Source organism: Eschrichtius robustus, chromosome 14 (assembly GCF_028021215.1).
Source record: "Eschrichtius robustus isolate mEscRob2 chromosome 14, mEscRob2.pri, whole genome shotgun sequence".
NCBI lineage: Eukaryota > Metazoa > Chordata > Mammalia > Artiodactyla > Eschrichtiidae > Eschrichtius > Eschrichtius robustus.
Window position 1 is genome coordinate 7,624,800 of NC_090837.1, and position 20,409 is coordinate 7,645,208.

General features: G+C 36.2%; 1 protein-coding gene across 3 annotated transcripts; it reads left to right on the forward strand.

Annotated features, from left to right (window-relative positions):
- Positions 1-92: 92 nt before the first annotated feature.
- Positions 93-17,065, forward strand: RSRC2 (arginine and serine rich coiled-coil 2). Of its 3 annotated transcripts, none has more exons than XM_068562621.1 (10): positions 93-238; positions 4,374-4,530; positions 5,665-5,708; positions 8,178-8,368; positions 8,931-9,134; positions 10,292-10,414; positions 12,754-12,833; positions 13,785-14,017; positions 14,405-14,494; positions 16,414-17,065. In XM_068562621.1, the coding sequence occupies exons 1-10, from the start codon at positions 233-235 to the stop codon at positions 16,591-16,593; spliced, it is 1,308 nt and encodes a 435-aa protein (XP_068418722.1). In that variant the 5' UTR covers positions 93-232; the 3' UTR covers positions 16,594-17,065. The 3 variants fall into 3 exon arrangements, with proteins under 3 accessions (XP_068418722.1, XP_068418723.1, XP_068418724.1); XM_068562622.1 differs by having other exon boundaries at positions 13,788-14,017; XM_068562623.1 differs by lacking the exon at positions 93-238 and adding an exon at positions 6,509-6,586 and having other exon boundaries at positions 4,431-4,530; positions 8,156-8,368.
- The last annotated feature ends 3,344 nt before the right edge of the window (positions 17,066-20,409 follow it).

Here is a 20,409-nt window from a genome sequence, read left to right on the forward strand (position 1 = left end):
TCACAACCCCCCTTCAAAAGAACAACCAATCACCGTCGAACCGCGTTGCTACAGAAACTCTTATCACCACCCCTTTTCCTCCCAGCAAGCTGTGCGACGCGCCGGTTATTAGCCTCTTTGTGCCATCCGGGTCTCTCGCGCGAGCGATTTCAGTCTGGCGAAGCGTTTAGGCGGCCGGTACTGTGGAGAGCGGGAAGTGGAGGTGCCGCCGTAGCGGCCAGGACTCTGCACTATGGCGGTAGGTGCCGAATCTGAGTTTAAAGTCAGGCATATTTTTCTGCTGCTCTGCAAAGAAGGGATGAACGGCTCCCAGAGCTGTTGTCGGGGCTAGTGTGTGGACAAGATGGCGCCGCGGCCTTCTTCTGCGCCCGCCATCATGGCTGGCTGCTGTAGGGAGGGGGAAAGAAGGCGGTGTCGATGGGGGTGGGGAGCCGCAGGGAGTGTCTTTTCTTCCAGAACTTTCCTCGTGTCTTTCCCAGTTTTATGTTCCTTTTGTTCCACAGAACTGACTCCAGTTTTGCTTACTCACTCTGGTTGGTGATTAATACTGAGTTTCGTTAGGGCTTGGGCATTTATGTTCGCGGTGGGAAAGGGCTGGGGAAGAGAGAAAAGGGATCAGGGGTCGTCTCTGAAAAGTATGGGGTCAAAAAGGCGGTGCCTGTAAGAGGTAGAACGTGAGAAGAGAGCAAGCGGTCTTGTAGCGATTATTTTGCCTACGCTCAATGAGATGATTTTAGCTGCATAATTTCGGTTAGGGTGAACGTCCGTGTAAACCTTAGTTTATTCCTTAGTAAGCATCTAGGGAACGTGTTTCTCGAAGGGAGTAAAAATTCGACTTAATGAGAAGTCTTTGGAGCTACGAATTCTGACGCTCCGTTTCCGAAGCGACTCCTGATGTAATAATCATTTTGAGGTTTTCGAGAAACATAATCAAAGCCCTAACATGGGCATTGTTACTTTAAATTAGGGAGTTCTTCATAGGCCCGTTTAATTTTAAATGAAAGCTACAGTTCTTAAATTGCCTTTTCTGAGAAATTAAGCCTGCTTTGGATATAAGATGCCCAATCCTGATAGATCGCATTATTGTGTAATTACTTTATTTTACTTACCCGGTTACAAGAAAAATGCAGACATTTTGCATTCTTTTCCATTGACTAAAAAGTTGTGTTTTCTCGTTTTCGAAGATAAATAGGACTGTTAAGCATAACGAAAAACTCGTAGATTACTCATCCTGATCATTGGGGTATCTGGAAGTAGAAATCGTTGTCTGCCCCTCCCCCCCCCGCGCCCCCATGCTTAATTGATTTCATTTAGAACCCAGTTTCTGATAACCGATTTAGAACCCCTGTTGGAACAGTTGGGCACATAATCGATTTAAATATTTTTTTAACTAGTGTTTTGGGCCTCTTAATCTACTTGAAAGAACAGTATTATTTTACTTGGGCTCAAATATTTAAAAAACAACAACAATTCAGACATTCGTTTCTGCAGCGCCTTGTTCAATAAAAAGACACGATCCCCTCGAGATGTGGCCTAGTATTAAGTCCAGTGTGCCGTCTTTGCACTGGAAAAAGATTCCTATACTATGTCTTGAGTGCCATTGGGGTTTTAAAGATGATGTGAATTTTAAGAAACCGTGTTGTTTTTCTGATAGAGCAAATGGTAGAGTGAAGGGCATTTTTGCAGTTAGCATTTAAGATTTACACATAGGTCTGTACTAAATTGAAATCTTGGATATTTTCAGAGAAGTTTTAATACTCAATTTTACTTGGATACTTTTGTTATGCTACTATAATATATTCTCAAGGAAATAAAAGCTTCGGGTGAGCTAAGCGGCCCCCTATTATTCATATCTGTTTAGTGATACGATGGTTTTTGTTTTTGTCCTGTAGTGTGTTTTACAGATGAAAATGGCTGTTTGGTGTAGGTTATTAGGCCGTTTTACAGAGTGCCTTCCCTTAAGGGCATTTTACTGAGTGTAACTTTACCAACACAGCACATCATAGACCTGTCAGAAATAATCCTTAAGAATAGTGATGAGGGGATTGACATATATACACTAAGATGTATAAAATGGATAACTAATAATAACCTGCTGTATAAAAAAATAAATTAAATAAAATTCAAAAATTAAAAAAAAAAGAATAGTGATGAGAGGACTTCCCTGGTGGTCCAGTGGTTAAGACTCCATGCTTCCATTGCAGGGGCCATGGGCTACATCCATGGTCGGGGAATTAAGATCCACGTGCCGCACGGTGAGGCCCAAAAAGAAAAAAGAATAGTGATGAGAACAAGAATAAAAGAAAATGACCAATGTTAGTTGTGAAAATCAGAATCATCTTTAGTTGTGTGATAGAGTAGTGTCATGTATTACTATTAGACAGCAAAGAGAGTACCATCTTACGTGAGTCAGCTAATGTTGCTGGATCTCATCTGTGAAATGGGAAAGTTGAGCTTGATTCTAAGAGATGAGAGCCTTTCTGCACAAAAATTTTATGATTCCAGAAATCACCCATACATAGAGAAACATGTGTGCTGGAATGGGCCTCCCCAGTAATTAGGTGTTTCGTCCTATTTGTTAGTGGGTTTTTTGGTAACATTGTTAGAGGCGTAACACATAATATGTCTTTCATCCTAACTAACCTGTAAGTCCTTCCCTTTTAATTTATTATTTTATTCCTGAAGTCTAACATCGAGTTAGGTGCATTTTTGACTGTCAGAAAATAGTTAAAATAATGTGACCTCTCACACTTCATTTGTTAAAGTACTCCCCATTTAGTTTACTTGGTGTTTGTTTTCTGGACTAATCTTCCTAAAGGAAGAAGTGCATTATCACGTGATTATTCCTCCTGCTGAAAATGTATAGTATATTCACTATTTACCCATTCCAGATCTTTTTTCTGTAAAGAGCAAGTTAGTAGATACTTTAGGCATTGTGGACCACGTGCAGCACAGTCTCTGTCACATTCCTTGCTTGCTTGTTTTAACAACCCTTTTAAAAATGTAAAAGTCATTCTTAGCTCAAGGGCGATACTTTGCTAACTCATGTGCTAAGTAATCAACTCCCCAGGCATATTGACTATTTTCGTATTTCCTCTCTGGTTAGATGGGTCACCACCAACGTCCACCTTCCACATATTACGGAAACTGTTTTCCCTGCCTTTTATCAGAATCTCACTCAGGAGAACATTTAGGTTCTAGTTTCTCCTTGAAGCTTTTTTTCTATGACTTTTTTTTTTAATAAACTTATTATTGATTGATTGATTGACGCTTTGGGTCTTCGGTGCTGCGCACGGGCTTTCTCTAGTTGCGGAGAGCGAGGGCTAGTCTTCGTTGCAGTGCGCAGGCTTCTCATTGCGGTGGCTTCTCTTGTTCCGGAGCACCAGCTCTAGGCACGCGGGCTCAGTAGTTGTGACTCACGGGCTATAGAGCGCAGGCTCAGTAGTTGTGGTGCACGGGCTTAGTTGCTCCGTTGCATGTTTGATCTTCCTGGACCAGGGCTTGAATCCGTGTCCCCTGCATTGGCAGGCAGATCTTAACCACTGCGTCACCAGGTAAGTCCCTCTATGACTCATTTAAATCAGTTTCATGAAGGAACCTACTCTCCTAGGTAAATCAGGTCTTTGGGAAAGAGTGTGTACTCTTGACTATTTAAATTTTTTTTTAAATTTATATTGTGATAACTTATAAAATGCTTTAAAGCAGAAACAACTTAATGTTTCCATAGCCCAGAGCATATGTGAGGAGAGGCAGACCATATTTTGCAGCAGCACTGTGCCAAGGGCCTTTCATTAAAGAGGGTTAATGAAATTAAGATTGGGTTCTCAGATAGGTAAGTTAATTTTCTGTTTTGTTTTTTTTTAGTAATATTCTAGAACCATTCTCTTTGCTTTTTAAGATTTTACAGTCCTCGGTCTTTTTAACCTTTAACAGCTCATTTTTAAATGCCTCTTTATGCTAATTTAAAATACAAGTATTGGAAAAGTCAACTAAATGAATTCACAGATCTAAGATGGACTCTGTTTTCTCTGCTTGAATACTTATTGGAAATACTTGGAGCCCTATTTTCCCCTTCCCCCAATGTTTTGAAAGTTATAAAAATAATGATTAAAAAAAATAAAGATATATCCATTCAGTTACATGTGTCTCTTTGGTATTGGGTTAGTCATTTCAATTTGTTCAGGCCTACTTAGCAAGTACAAAGCATATTTAGCTACTTGGAAATAAGTTCTTCTGATTTCTTGATTTTCTTTATTTTTTAATTTTGTAAAACTCAAGGATAACTATCTTTCCTCCCTTCTCACTCTTTTAAGCAATTGGAAACATTTTAAATGCAGTTAAGAATTTATAACCATTTTTCTCTAAACTTTTAGGCTAGTGATACAGAACGAGATGGACTAGCCCCAGAAAAGACATCCCCAGATAGAGATAAGAAAAAAGAGCAGTCCGATGTATCTGTTTCTCCCAGAGCCTCAAAACATCATTATTCAAGATCACGATCAAGGTCAAGAGAAAGAAAACGAAAGTCAGGTATGTATAAGACATAAGTTTACTGATATAATTAATATGTGTTCTTCCCATTGAGAAATGGATAGTGAAAAGTGCATTGGGAATTTTCTGGAGAATTTTTCAATTATGAGGAGTACGAATGTCCTAATACAGTAATTTTATAACTTGTCAAAGACAAAATGTATGCTTAAATTTGTGTCACAATAACTATTATCCCTCAGATGTTCAAATTTTATCCTTTCAACATACGCAAAACAGTATTTTGAAAGATGTAGTCTGGGCAGTGATATATTCTGAACTTATTTAACATCTTTGACATGAGTTACAAGAACATTTTTAACCTTGGTTTTCTTTTTAACTTAATGTTAAAATATTTCTGAAAGCAAGAGTTTTTAGTGTTTTGAAGTGCTCCTTATTTGGAGCATTTTTTTAACTAGACTGATGTGGCATAGAAAGCATGATGTATTGCTAATGAATCAATACTTAAGTAGTTAAAAGAGAAATAGAATAGAAATGAGTTTAAAAGTTTCAAGACCTGGGATCTGGTTATTTATCCTTTGCACCCACAGATAGTCCATCTACAAAATGGTTTCAAATGTAATTTTTATGTATCTGTTTGAAACTGTACAGTATCATCATAACTACTTTTTAATGGGAATTTTTCTAAACTGTAACATCCTTTTGGCTACTTATAAGACACCAAGTATAATTCAACCTGTTTGTTTTCTCTTGCATTCTTTGTTCCTTTTGTTCTTAATTGTTTTCCTCTAATAAGACCCTTTATAAGTTTGCTATGTAATAGGAAGCAAGATGAACTGGACAGAATGTTTTGTAAAATATAAAGAATCTGTGACCACCTAAAAGACAAAGTCTGTTTGTCATGTGTCATGGAACATGGACTTGTTGTGGAACTTTTTTTGCTTACTTATTTGATTATATTCTGGTTTGCTCAGATTGCTTGATTTATTTCAGATACGTGAAGTATTACTGTAGTAGAATAATCCCACCCCTGCCATAAAAAAATAGGCTTTAGAGGATGACTAGTAAATAGATTAGTTAGGCAAGTGGCCAGAAGTGTCCTTTGTATGAGTTTTGGAGTTTGTGTTTGAGATGTTTCTGTACCATTATTTATGGTGAATTTTTGTGTGTTCACAGATAATGAAGGAAGAAAACACAGGAGCCGGAGCAGAAGCAAAGAGGTAATTAACACTTTGTAGTGAATAGGCACTTTAGAATACTTGTAAAGTATCTGGTAGAAATGTTTGTGTGAATATATGATATTGTCAAGGTAAGTACCAAAACTTGAAATTTAAAAGGTTTAATTCGGTTATAAAATAAGCATGATTTGGATTCATCATTTTTCAAGAAGATAGTTGTTTATATGAAAAGTTCATTCAAAAACTATTAATGTTATGTTGTGAAAATATTCACAATAAAAATTTCATATGAAGAATATAACTGGTTTTTTAGGCCTGTCACACAGAGCTTCCATTAATCTGAGGTCCCGAGTCTCTTTATGCCTGACGACTGCTCAGGACTTTTAAATAGCAATCATCTTTAAGTAGCAATACTCTAGATATCTATGGGCTACTTTTTCTTTATGGAAGATAATGAGAGTCCTTTTCATTAGTAAACTAGTTTGATTCCCTAAGAATAGTATTGAATTTTGAAATAAAAGTGTCAGTGAGGGACTGCTGGAAAGATGGCGGTGACACAAAACTTGAGGATAAAGAAAGACAGCAGCTGTATTGCAGAGGAGTTAACTTGCCCACCTGAGAAGACAAGGAGTGAGCCAACAAAGGAAGAGCAGAAGTAGAAGCCAAAAAGGGAGGAGAAGAGTCTCATGGGGGCTGGGCAAGGGACTCAAACAACTGTGGGCAGGGACTTCACCTCTTTCCCTAATGGAAGCTCTGTTGAATTTTAATTTAGGAGAGTTTTTGTGAAAATGACTATTTTGTTTAGCTCACATGATAACATTTCTATAATAAATCATACTCAGCGTGCTAATGCGCGAAGAGACTGAACTGAAGACGCTGCAGACTCAGATAGCAAAATAATAAGCCTACTTCATGATAAGGTAACTATTAGTCATTCAAACTCCTATTTCCCTTAAGTATATCTTAAATCAGTTAAGGGTTTTAATGGTTTTTTAAAAAAATAATAATAGTAATGTTATGTTTGGAAAACTGGTTTGAAGTAAACTAAAACTTTTGCAAGCTTAACCACTTAAAGCTTTTCCAGTTTGCCACCATATGGCAAAATCAAGGAAATAGTCTTTTTTATAAGCTCATATGGAGAACTGGCATTGAAACTAAAATTTAGCTGTGTTTCCAGGTCTCTTATTTTTCTGCAAAATATAAATTACAGACTATGATCCTTTTCTGATGTATCACCATGCATGTTCTAAAATGTTTGACTAAGTTTTTTGTTTTTAAGAAAAGTTAATCTTGAGTGGAAGGAAATATGCTAAGGTCTATTCTGGGAACTATGAGATAAGTGTCCTGTTGTGGTGGAAAACGGTGGCCTGGGTGTCAGAAGAATATGGGGTCTGGGTTCAACTCTCCTAATATGTAGCTTTGTGACTTTAGACGTTAATTTAGTCATATATAAAGTAAGGGGAATTAGAAGATCTCAGTTTCCTTCCAGCTTTAAAATTGTGATTCTGAAATGTCCAGGATTTTAAGCTTTAGCTACAAGATGGATTTGACAAATCTTAATGTGGGGAAATCGAATGTTTAGCACTTCCTAATTCAGTATGTGAGTGTAGGATGGAGACTTGATCATACAATTAATTTAGCTCAGTCTCTGAATGCATATGTTGTGAAAGCAAAAGCCTTGGTTTTTATAATCATTCAGAATATGGGGGAAGTATGTATTATATAATGGTATAGGGATTAATTGTGTTACACCTAGTTTGATTTCAAAAAAATTAAAACAGATATGGTTGCCATTTTCTACCCTAGGTACATGAAATGTAATAGAACTCCAAGCCTGTTGGGATATTGCAAGATGAAAAGTGATTGCTTCACAGTTTAGGATTGGGAGAAAAATCAAGAGCCGTCTTTAAGAAAGGATGTGGCAGTATAGCTATAAAAAGGACACTTAACTTTGCGTAAAGTAATTTGAAGTTGCAGAAGACATTAATACTTAGGTTAATTTTACTTAGTTACCTAATTGGAAATGCATTTTTCTGGTGCATTTCTTTGTGTCCTTATCTTCGTTATTGTTAACTTTTAAAACTTAATATTATGTACTCTGGATTTAGAAGTTGTTGTATATATGTGTCTGTTTCTCTAAAAGGTTTGTTGGAAAATTGAAAAAATTTTGATACATGTGTACTTCCCTCTTAGATAAAAGAAACATCAGGGATTCCTCTTTTTCTGAAATAGTGGTTTTTCGATATTATTAACATTGAAAGTTATTGTTTTGATTGTGGTATTGAAAGTATTTGGGGGTGGAAACTGCATTTGGGGGGGTTATAAAGAAAAAGTAAAATTAGTAATATACATCTGCAACATTTGGGTGATGTGAAACTAGATCTTTTTTTAAATTTGCCACACACTCCTAAGGTTACTAATGTTGCATCACAACATTTTTGCTACTGATACCCATACTAACTCTCTTTGTTGCACTATTTTCCTGAAAGAACCAACTTCTTCTTAAAACAGGCAAGAAGACATGAATCCAAAGATAAATCCTCTAAGAAACACAAGTCTGAGGAACATAATGACAAAGAGCATTCTTCTGATAAAGGAAGAGAGCGGCTAAATTCATCTGAAAATGGTGAGGACAGACACAAACGCAAAGAAAGAAAGTCATCAAGAGGCAGAAGTCATTCAAGGTCTAGGTCTCGTGAAAGGTAAGTAGTTTTTCCTAAGTTAATGCCTTCTGAAGAACTCCTGAATTACATAAAGGTTTGCATTAACGGAGCAACACCCAAAAAAATCTTAGTTAGAAAATTGGTATTTTTAACTTTCTGAGTTGTCTGTCACGGTGAAAAAATTTTTGCTGAACTATGTTTATATAGTTTGCTAATATCATAATCCTTTTACATTGCTGGTGCAGGATTCGTTTGCTGCTGAACTCTAATCTAGGTTTTATTTAGGTATGGGTTAAAAGATTTTTGAGAAACTGGGTCATGGTTCAAATTTTTGTGGCTTTTTTTTTGTGTTTTAAGGAACCAGTGTCTGCAACATATTTTGCAGATTTCTGTGGGGAATATGTGTGTGGTATCAGATTCGGTCAAAAATTTTCAGTAGTAGAATAACTTGATTGTTACTCTTAGAAATAGTTTGGTACGGCAATAGACTTCAAGCTATTAAACAGAATCTTAAATTGAGGTAGGAAACATTGCTTTTTTGACGTTATCAGTTTATTGTGTTCCCTCTAAGTAACTACAAATTTATGTACTTGAATTTCAGGCGTCATCGTAGTAGGAGCAGAGAGCGGAAGAAGTCAAGATCCAGGAGTAGGGAGCGGAAAAAGTCAAGATCCAGAAGCAGAGAGAGGAAGAAATCACGATCCAGAAGCAGGGAGAGAAAACGTCGGATCCGATCTCGTTCCCGCTCAAGATCAAGACACAGACATAGGAGTAGAAGCAGGAGTAGGACAAGGAGTAGAAGTCGGTAGGTATTCATCATCTTGAATAAAATCAAATAGGCCCCTCACAGGGTCTGTTAAGTCAGGCTTAGAAAGGTTAAGTAACTTGCTCAAGAAGCCCAATATCGTACAGTTCTTAAATGGTAAAGCTAGGACCTGGTCCCAGATGCATCTGAAAGCAAAGTCCGTATGTGTGCTTAATCCACCGTACTGGTTATACTCTCTCAGATACTCAAAAAGATGAGCTTATAAATCCACACTTGTCTTGACGGGAAGGAAATTTTAATTTGTTTATGCAAGAAATACAGTAAAGAGCATTTAATTATAAATATTCAGAGAATATGTTTATTCTCTACTAATATTAATAGTGTATTATATCTATATTCACAGATACTGGTAATAAAGTTAATGTGACAGCTTCTTTGTTCATTGTTCATTAAGTCAAACAGTCTATAAAAGAATGAAGTATGGGTAAAAGTGTACTTTGGTTTATAATAACTTGGTCTGTCACTTGTTCGATCATTTTTTCAGTTTTTAATCAGTGGTTTTAGTATGTAATAGTTGCCTAAATTGAACTTTACCAGTTAGGAGATTTAGTCAATCTAAAGTGGTAATTTCACCATTAATTACCATTGTTTTGTTTTGTTTTTTTTTAAATCACCATTTGGGCATTCGGGTCATTATTTATGGCATTTCTAGTTTTAACCACTGATACCTTTGATTCTAATCAATGACTTTTTAATTTTTCTCATTTTGTTTTAGTGATTTATATTTTTGAAAACATTTACAGGTTAATTTATTGTACATTAGAATACTAGGACCATTTAACTTATCAATCCCACTAGTAGGAATTTATCCTACCTATTGACCTGCACAAGTGTAAAATGACTAACATACAAGTCTAGCCTTTGCAACATTGGGTATAATAGCAAAAGATTGGAAACAACCTAAATGTCCATCTGAAACAGGGATGGTTAAGTGAATTTATAGAAACTAGTCTTTTACACAAGGAACTTGGGGTGCCTATGGAAGGTGTACAACAGAGGTGGAAAGGAAAGGGTTCAAAATATATTTCCTAGACCAGTTTAATTTTTATTGAACTATGTAACTATAATTTATTTTGATTCAATAAAATAATTATTACTTGGCCATACTGAGACATGTAAAATATGATTTATTAAAGAGATAGAAAGAAGAGAATTGAAAAACCGAGAAGATTTAGCAGAAGTTTAAGCCGAACTCCTAGCCCACCTCCCTTCCGAGGCAGAAACACAGCAATGGATGCACAAGAAGCTTTAGCTAGGAGGTGCGTGTATTTTTTATTCGATACATTTTTTTCTCCTTTTCATCTTGAGGTAGATATTCAATTGTGTGGACCAAATGAATGCTTTCAGAGGATAATTCAGATAATTAAATCTAGCCATAACTACTGTGGCAGTTTTGTGATACAGAACTGCATCAAGTGGTTTGTTAATTCTCATCTTTAATTTGCTTATTTGCACAACTGGAAAGAGTATTTCTTCAACAGTTTCTTTTTTCTTCATGATTAACTAATTCATTTTTCTCAAGTCTAGACTCATAAATATTTTCAGTTGGCCATTGGAACTTTTTAAAAAATCTTAAATGTGATCTAAGAACTCTGTTAATTTTGCATCTAAAACTGCTTTGTCTTTACTTTCTTTGTTCTTCCTTAAGAAAAGTCTCTGAAACAATAAGTAGAATTCTGTCAATAGTTTTCTTATTTTGAAGGTGGCAAATAATAAGCCAGTTCATTTGATCTTAAAGTTTTTACTGCTGTGATAGCATAGGAAGATCATTGTATTTTAAAATTTTCTAATGTTTCAAAGATGGGTGATTGTGGGACCACACACAGCAGGGCTGTCTAACCGATATCTGCAAAACCATTGAAAGAACTGCCTCATAGAGGCAAGAAGTAAAGTAGAATCCAAGCCCTTGTTTGCAGGTTTTCCCATATTCTGAAAACTAAAATCTTTTGATTTTTTTTTCTTTATGAAATTGAGTTTGTATTTTTTTTTTTATTACAAAAATGCAGTTATCACAATGTAACCTGATGGGCTGCTGCCCTGTGAACCCAGCCTGGCAGAAACTCCAGCTGAACAGCAGCAGCAGCAAAGGTGTGAGCTCACCCCTTCTTCATTCCATTCACCTTAGTGAATGGTATTGATTCCAAACCTGCAGTGGCCATTTAAAATATACAGCCAGTAGCTGTCAATCACTTTCTGACTGAAACTAAAATCAACAGAATTAGGAAATAATTTTCTACAATATCTGAACTAATTTATAAAGAATGGTCCATTAACTTTGATCATGAATTTTTTTAAGCCCTAAAGTTTATTCTTGTTTACTCTTAAGTTTATTGTATTTTAATTTTTGGATTATACTAAAGTTGAATCTATAACTAGCATCTAAAACTTTAACTTAGTCTACTTAGTGATTTTCAGGTGACAATTTTTAAAACTGCTTTGGAAATATTTTTATTTATGAATCTATGTTTTAACATTAATCCTAATCAGAAACTTGTTTCCAAGGACAAATTCAAGGCTGTACTACTTGTCTTTCTTTCATGTGTGCTCAATAGAAGGGAACGAAATTATAGATTGTTATCCTCCTTTTATGTAAATTACAGCAATTGTTAAATGTCAGTTTTCTACTACTGTATTTTACTTGTAGTGCCCACTGCTCCCCTCCCCCCAAAAATTTCCACAATCCTTGCCCCTTTATACCACTTTAAAGGAGGGAGAGGGTGGTGTTTAACTTATGATTGGTAAATCAAGGAATCTTCGGAAGAAAAGGGCTTTCTCTTTCAGGAACTCATTGTGAAGATAACATTACTTACGATTTGCTATATACCAAATAGATACCTACTTGACAGCACATTTTGTTTAGTATGTGTATTCAGTGGTGAATTTAGTGTGAATCAGAATTCGTTTTTGTTTGGGGATGAATTTGTGTTTCACGTTTCCAGTTCCTTTGCTAATAATTTCTTTACCTCCTAAAAGTAATTTTCTAATATTTAGTTTTTTCACCCCCATTTTATTAGATTATAGAGGGTGGCAGGGTTTGCTTGCCCTTTTTTAAATTTTATTTTTGGCTTTTTAATTTTCACTGATTTAGAGACTAATAAAGTCTGTTTAGATATAAAAATCATCTGCATGTTTTGATTGGCCTTAATCCTGTATCAGCCTCCCTTAAGAAGCATTTAGGTAATTCTATAAATTATTGCATGTACCCTAAGATTTACTCAGTTTTCAGTATGTTTTCTCAATGCCTCAATTTGCAAGATTTAATTTTATCCTTACTCCTATAACCAGCACTGATGAAGATTGAATAATTTTTTATCTCTTAACCATTTTAATGATTCTCTGTGGGAACTATATATAAAAGCTACTAGAGTTGTTGGCTATTCAGTGAAATTAAAAATGTTTAAAACCAGTAGTGAAATATTATTTAATTGTGACTGATACCATCTTAAGAATGATTGCTTTTTTCCCCACATGCAGATACCAATTTGGGGAAGGTATTAAATTTATTTAAAATTCTATATAGTGTTTTATGCCTACATATGTATACATAGAGATAAATGTTGGCTTTATATTGATATTTTTATTAAATTGTCTTTGACAGGTTGGAAAGGGCAAAGAAATTACAAGAACAGCGAGAAAAGGAAATGGTTGAAAAACAAAAACAACAGGAAATAGCTGCAGGTAATTTTTGTTTTCTTTATTATGGAAGTATGACATTTTTTTGTAAAACATTTGAAAAGTTCAGGAAAAGTAATAGGAAGAGAATCACGTATGATCCCTTCTACCCATCAGTATGCTGTAGATCAGTATGCTGTAAATTATTAATTGAATTGTGAACATGTTATTTTTCGTGTTAACTTTTGTGCCTCATAAAACTTTTTTTGCACTGTATTTCTGATTTGGTCAATGTAGATACTTTTGAAAAGTGAATAGTGACTATTCTTGTTCATGTAGCAGTTCAGCCATCACTGCATATGTCTTTTAGTTATGATTTTAGAAATACAGTTTATTAAAGATGATGAACTGAACTGGAGTATGTATTATGTCTTACTATTAAGGAAATCAAGTTTTTAGACAACACAGACACACTGCCTGTGGATGATTAAAAGGTGATCAGAGAGAGCCTGTATGAAATGTAATCTGGAGGGTGGAAGTAACAGACCTGGCACTTAACTTTTGTAGGACTTGGGCCTAGTATGTTAAGTGTGTATAATACCTGTTTAATAGTTTTAAACGTTTCTTGTGAGTTTCAAATTAGGTGTTGTGAGATCATTTTGTGAGCTATAAAGAACCATACAAATAAAAGTCAATTTATTAAAAGTTTAGCTACAATCACTATAGTTCATTTCCATTGAAATCATACACCTTTATGTTATTCGCAGGATTCTCTTTATCCTCAGAAGTGAAGTTTAAGTATATATAAGGGATCATATACAGAAATGTCTAGTGATGAATACATTAAATAAATGTTTGCTAAAATGTTATTGCTTTATAAGCTTAACCCTCAGTCATTTTTTATTTGGTGAAAATAGTCTGCCTTTTTGCAGATTAGTAGCTCTTATATATAAATAATGTATTACTGTAAATTAGGAGGTTTGTTTTGGTTAAAATCCATACTTATTTCCTTTTCAGCAGCTGCAGCTACCGGAGGTTCTGTTCTCAATGTTGCTGCCCTATTGGCATCAGGAACACAAGTAACTCCTCAGATAGCTATGGCAGCTCAAATGGCAGCCTTGCAGGCTAAAGCTTTGGCAGAGACTGGAATAGCTGTACCTAGCTATTACAACCCAGCAGCTGTGAATCCAATGAAATTTGCTGAACAAGAGAAAAAAAGGAAAATGCTGTGGCAAGGCAAGAAAGAAGGAGTAAGTTCTCTTATTCTCCTTTTTTGTCATTGATTCCTCAGCTTAGAAAAACAAATTTGGATTGGAAAAGATTAGTTTGGGTTTATCTTTCTTCTGAGAGCCTAACGAATAATTTAATTTGCTACAATTATTAGCAAAAATAATAAATGCACGATCTAAGTCAGGCTTTCAAAGAAAACCAATATTGCCCTACATTTATTAAGGGGAAAGAGTTGGTTCCTTAGCTTAGATTTTTTTCGTATTATTAAGATAATTATAAATTCCATTGGTGGAATGCCATAAATGCTGTTGTTTTTCTATTAAGACTATATTATGGAAAGATCTAGTATCATAATAAAAGGTATTTAAGCTTTACATATGCTAAAAATTCATTGTTTTTTTTAACAGGACAAATCCCAGTCTGCTGAAATATGGGAGAAATTAAATTTCGGAAACAAGGACCAAAATGTCAAATTTAGGAAATTAATGGGTATCAAGGTGAGTTATACACTTTGTAATAAAGTTCATGTCATTTTATATTTTTAGGGTAACATTGGTTCTCAACTTAAACATTATTTCAGTGATGTGTCATCTCTGGGTACTTTCTAGTGCTCTTTCATTTGTGTTCTCTAGATTAACTTCACAGAATTAACCAATAAATTATCATCACTAGTCAACAGTACAAATTGTTAAATTTGATTAAAACATTTGTTGAGGGACTTTCCTGAAGGTCCAGTGGTTAAGACTGCACAATTCCATTGCAGGGGACGTGGGTTCAATCCCTGGTTGGGGAACTAAGATCCCACATGCTGTGCGGCACAGCCAAAACATAAGAAATAAAACAGTTATTGATTGTTACTGCATGTTTATGCCTTAAGCAAACCTTGTTCAAAATCATAAGCTTCTCTTAGTAAATTTTTTTTAAAAATTTGTAAAAAGGAATTAATTTGCTTTTAAAAATTCCCATTTGAATGGAATATTACTCAGCCATAAAAAGGAATGAAACAGTTATTTGTAGTGAGGTGGATGGAACTAGAGTCTGTCATACAGAATGAAGTAAGTCAGAAAAAGAAAAACAAATACCATATGCTAACGCATATATATGAAATCTAGAAAATTGGTACTGATGAACCTAGCGGTAGGGCAGGAATAAAGATGCAGGCATTGCAAACGGACTTGAGGACACGGGGTGGGTGGGGGAAGGGGAGGCTGGGACGTAGTGAGAGAGTAGCATGGACATATATACACTACCAAATGTAAAATGGATGGCTAGTGGGAAGCTGCTGCAAAGCACAGGGAGATCAGCTCGGTGCTTTGTGACCACCTAGAGGAGTGGGATAGAGGGAGGGTGGGAGGGAGATGCAAGAAGGAGGAGTTATGGGGATATATGTATGCATATAGCTGATTCACTTTGTTATACAGCAGAAACTAACACAACATCGTAAAGCAGTTATACTCCACTAAAGATGTATAAAAAGAAAAAATGCCCATTTAAGGCTAACTGTACTTGGTGTGGGGTCGGACTTTCTTAATTTTTTTCAAGGAAGGTTTTTGTTTGAGTTTTTGTGGTTTTTTAAAATTAATTAATTAATTAATTTGGCTGTGCCGGGTCTTAGTTGCAGCAAGCGGGATCTTTTAGTTGCAGCATGCGAACTCTTAGTTGCGGCACGTGGGATTAGTTCCTGACCAGGGGCTGAACCCAGGTCCCCTGCATTGGGAGCACAGTGTCTTAGCCACTGGGCTACCAGGGAAGTCCCAAGGAAGGTTTTAGGTTTTACACAACAACCTGGTAAGGTCGACAAATGTTCAGATATTGGTTACTACTAAGGGAGTTGGTTTTCCATTGAAGGGATATTTGGTTTAAACTCCATCCCCATTTTCTATTTACTTTTCCCTAGACACTTTATTTATTTTTGGCTGCGTTGGGTCTTCATTGCCACGCATGGGCTTTCTCTAGTTGCAACGAGCGGGGGCTACTCTTCGTTGCGGTGTGCAGGCTTCTCATTGCGGTGGCTTCTCGTTGTGGAGCACGGGCTCCAGGCATGCAGACTTCAGTAGTTGTGGCGCACGGGCTCAGTTGCTCCATGGCATGTGGGATCTTCCCGGACCAGGGCTTGAACCCGTGTCCCCTGCATTGGCATGCGGATTCTTAACCACTGCGCCACCAGGGAAGTCCCTGGCATGTCCTACATGTTCTTCCTTGGGCCCACTGAATGATTTTTGTTATGTCCTGCTCTATCCCAGTACCTAGAATGAACATTGCCTTGAATTCCATAGGTGCTAAATGAATGAATGGAAACTAAGTGAGGTCAAATACATACTGCAAAAATGTGATCTGCTAGTACTTTTTAAGTGAGAAGCACTTTTTATTCCTAGGTGAATTCATTTTAATAGTATATTTTGTATCTGTTATTTAGAGTGAAGATGAAGCTGGATGTAGCTCCGTTGATGAAGAAAGTTACAAGACATTGAAACAGCAGGAAGAAGTATTCAGAAATCTAGACGCTCAGTATGAAATGGCAAGATCACAAACCCACACACAAAGAGGAATGGGATTGGGTTTCACATCATCAATGCGGGGAATGGACACAGTTTGAAGAAAATCACACTTTATACTTGGGACTTTTATAGACTTCTGGTTCTGATGTCAGGTCCTTGTTCACCAAACAGCTGGCATTCTAGCTTGCATGGGTGTTGCATTGACTTTAATTTATTGAAAAAATACGATTTTTTGTAAATATCAGATCAGTGATAATGGTGTTAGTGTTGTAATCAGGTTAAACCCGCTTCCATTAAACTTGACAGGACTATAGAAGGACAATATTTTTTAGTTAATGAATTCTACTTTTCAAATATATAAAAGCTGCAGATGGGATAAAATCTGCATACATGGATTTTTGGTGTCCACTGTCTTGTGTACTTTTGTACTTAACCTTGTACAGTTATTTTCATCTCTTGAAACATGAAAGAAATGTTATGTAGATGTTCTTTAGAAGATCTGGCCATTTGGTACATAATCCAGCACAAATAGGCTGGGTGGTGATGATAATAAAAATGGTTTTCTCAAAACTCGTGTTGATTTAAGTTACCTGGAATTCTTATTTGAATTTGTCTTATGGTTTCTGTAGCATTTTGCAATTTCTAGTAGAAGACACTGGCTAGAAATTCCTTTTTTTTTTTTTAAAGAATTGTGCTATAGGCAATACCATGGTGAGCAAAAATGTAAAAGGAAGTTGGGAGGCGTGAAAAAACTTAGTAAAATAAATCTGTTTTCCTAGTATTATAAGGGACAGAACTGGTGTACAGTATTTGTTAAATATTCCATATGTTATTCAGGAAATAGATTAATACATTAAAGGGATGTAAGCACTTTTATTTTAATAAAGTGCCTTATAACAAGTTCTTTGTATGCCCTTTCCTCATTATCCCTTTTGAATTGTCTAACCTGAAGTACTAAAACAGAAAACAACTTTGTCACTAAATTGAGTAAATTTAGGGCATAGTTTTGGTGGAAGGAGGGGACTATAGAACTTGTACTTCATTTGCTTTGATTACAACAAATTCATAATTTTTAGCTTTCCCTGGAAAAACCCTTTGAAAAACATCTCCACAATGTAGTAGCACAAGGGAAGACTGTTTAATGTGTTTTGGTAAATGTTTGGTTTTCCCAGAGCACGATTATTTTGGGGAGAGATGGCTCTTCATGCTTCAGTGACAAAGTCAAGTTTCTGGGGAAATAACACCATGGTTTTTCATTTTGGAGTCTTCCCAAATTCACATTTTCCTGGTGAGCTGTACCTTCCGAAATCTGTTTCATTAAGAATGTTTGTGGCAGGGGTGGTGGGGGAAGAATGTTTGTGGGCCTGTAATGCAGTGTGGATATGAAAAGCACACATTAAACTGCTTCCTGTGTTTTTCTATGGTATTTTAGGAACTGGCCATACACGATGAATGATACGGTCCATCCTGTACTCATTCAGTAATTTAAAGAATTTTTGTAGCCAATTTTAAACAGGAAACTAGTTTTGATTCATTTAGTATGTATTCATTTAGTATGTCTAAAATAATTGTTAGGTAATCAGTATTCTTAGTAGAGATTTTACATTCTTACTTGCATGCTTGTTTTTGAAATCCAGGGGGTATTTTATATTTTAACATCCCAATTGGGACTAGTCATATGTAAAGTTATTAATAGCTACATACAGCCAGGGGAAACCATCCTGGACAGTGCAGATTTAGAGGGAGGCATATAGGTAATTGCAATTTGCATAATTAAATTTTACGAAGCAATTATTGGAGTCCTGGGGGTGGGGGACAGTTAACTGCTTGGCTCAATTTGAAATGAGTTTGTAGGGAAGCTTTTATATGCTTCAACTTTGTTTCCCCTTTTTCCTGGCTGTTAACTGTGCTTTCCATGTCAGAGCCTGGTACTCCATGATGGATGTTTTGGGCTTTACTCTTGAATGCGAGGGGAACATGAGTTGCTGTCCAGGAGATTCTTTAAAGACATGGTAGTAAGACAAGAAGACCACACTATTTGAGGCAAGGTTTTGATAAGCTGTGTGAGAGCAGCTGGCTTGGAGGATAAGAAAATTCAAAGATGATGTTTCCAATTTGGGTGATCATTCATTGTGATTAAATTAGAAAACTTAAATACTATAGTAGGTTGGTGGAAGGAGATAGAAGCAGAAATTAAGTTGTGTTATCATTCCGAGTTAATTTCATGGCCAAAAGATGATTTAAGAATATACTTAAATATAATTTCTCTGGGGCCCTCTCCTAGTTCTCCCACTGGCTGTGCATCAGTTTCTGTAGTTGTCTCATCCTTAATCCCAGCCCTCTAGGGCTCGGTTCTAGACTTCTTTCCCACTCTGTTCTTCACTATGAAGTCTCATTCTCTATCATCTTTGTATTTACTTTCCATAAAAATTTGAACCAGCCAAATGCTAATCTTTAGTTCAGTCCTCTGTGGAGCTTAGCCAAATATCTGTGTAATATACACCTCCACTGAGCCCGAAAATTTTACCTTCAATGTACTAGTGCTTCAAAAATTTCTTCCACTAGTCTAGTTAGTTACCTAACTAGAGTTATATAAGGATAAAATTGTTTATAAGGATAAAATTGCCTCAAGGTACCACACAGCCAAAATGGAACTCACCCTTTACTCCCAAACCTGGTCAACATCAAATGATTTTTTTCTCTATCTCAAACGATCACTTATTTAACCAGTTTCTTAAGTCAGAATCCTGGCAAATAATTCACCACCCTTTTCTCTCATTCCTATATACAACCCTTCAGTTATCTCTGTTGCTTTAATTTCATCTTTTAAATATCCTCTATTAAATACCAACTCTTCAGCACTATTGCCACTACCCTAATCCAAGCTAACATCTGTAATCTTATTACAAAAATCTATCAGTCTACTAGATTTGGAATTTTACGTTTGCTCCATCGCCAGTCCTTTTCCTATCATGCCATCAGGACCATCTTACCAAAATGAAAATTTGTGGGTCATAGACCCACAACTTGTTTAAAATGTTGAAATGACTTCCCAATTTTGGGGTGGAAACAATGTCCCTAATGTGGTGAGTACTTGCTTAATGTTCCAGCCTCATCTTGCTCCACTCTGCCTTTTCGTTCTACATGCCATTTCTTCAGACTAGGACTCTCTTAATTCCATCCCCCATACCACCAACTTTGCCCTCCTAACACTTTATAATTCAGTTCAAACCTCAGTTCTTCGATTCACTGACTCACACAGAAATGTCAAATTTGTTACATAGCCATTCCTGTTTTTATTTCACATATTTATTTCTTAATATGATGAATACCCATCAACATCCACTTTGACCCAAGAGCGGGAACATGTATGTTTATTTTTTGTTTCTTTCCTTTGCTAGACTGTACCCTCTATGAAAGCAGGAACTTCTCTAGTTTGCTCACTCTTACACCCTCAGCTCCTAGAACAGTGCCTGGCACATTGAACTCGGTAAATAAATGTTATTGAATGATGAGTGATTGAAGGAGAGAAATCACCAAAAGCTGCAACAGACAAATCTAAAATAATCTAAGATCAAGCTAGTTCTTCATGAAAAAGTGAAACAAGCCCAGTAAACTGAAGTAGCTTCTCCAAGATCACAAAGGTAGTCTGTGGCAAAACTGGAGTTCCTTATTCACCAGAATCTGTGATAAGCCGTACATCGTGCTCTGATTTTTTGCAGCCTTAAATGCATAAGAGACAACTCATACTGTTGTAACACATTCTGATCTAGTTGGGCTTTCTTCACGTTAAAAAGGACCAATCCCAGTATGCAATGCAAACGATGAGTTAACAGTCGCTTAGAAACCCATATCCCAGCATGCCTTGTTCCCGAGCGACCTCAGAAGTGGGTAGGAGAGACGCCATTGCATTC

Coding starts and splice junctions, on each gene's coding strand:
- RSRC2 (XM_068562621.1), top strand. Junction 8,369..8,930: donor AGGTCTAGGTCTCGTGAAAG/GTAAGTAGTTTT, acceptor CTTGAATTTCAG/GCGTCATCGTAGTAGGAGCA. Junction 14,018..14,404: donor GGCAAGGCAAGAAAGAAGGA/GTAAGTTCTCTT, acceptor TTTTTTTAACAG/GACAAATCCCAGTCTGCTGA.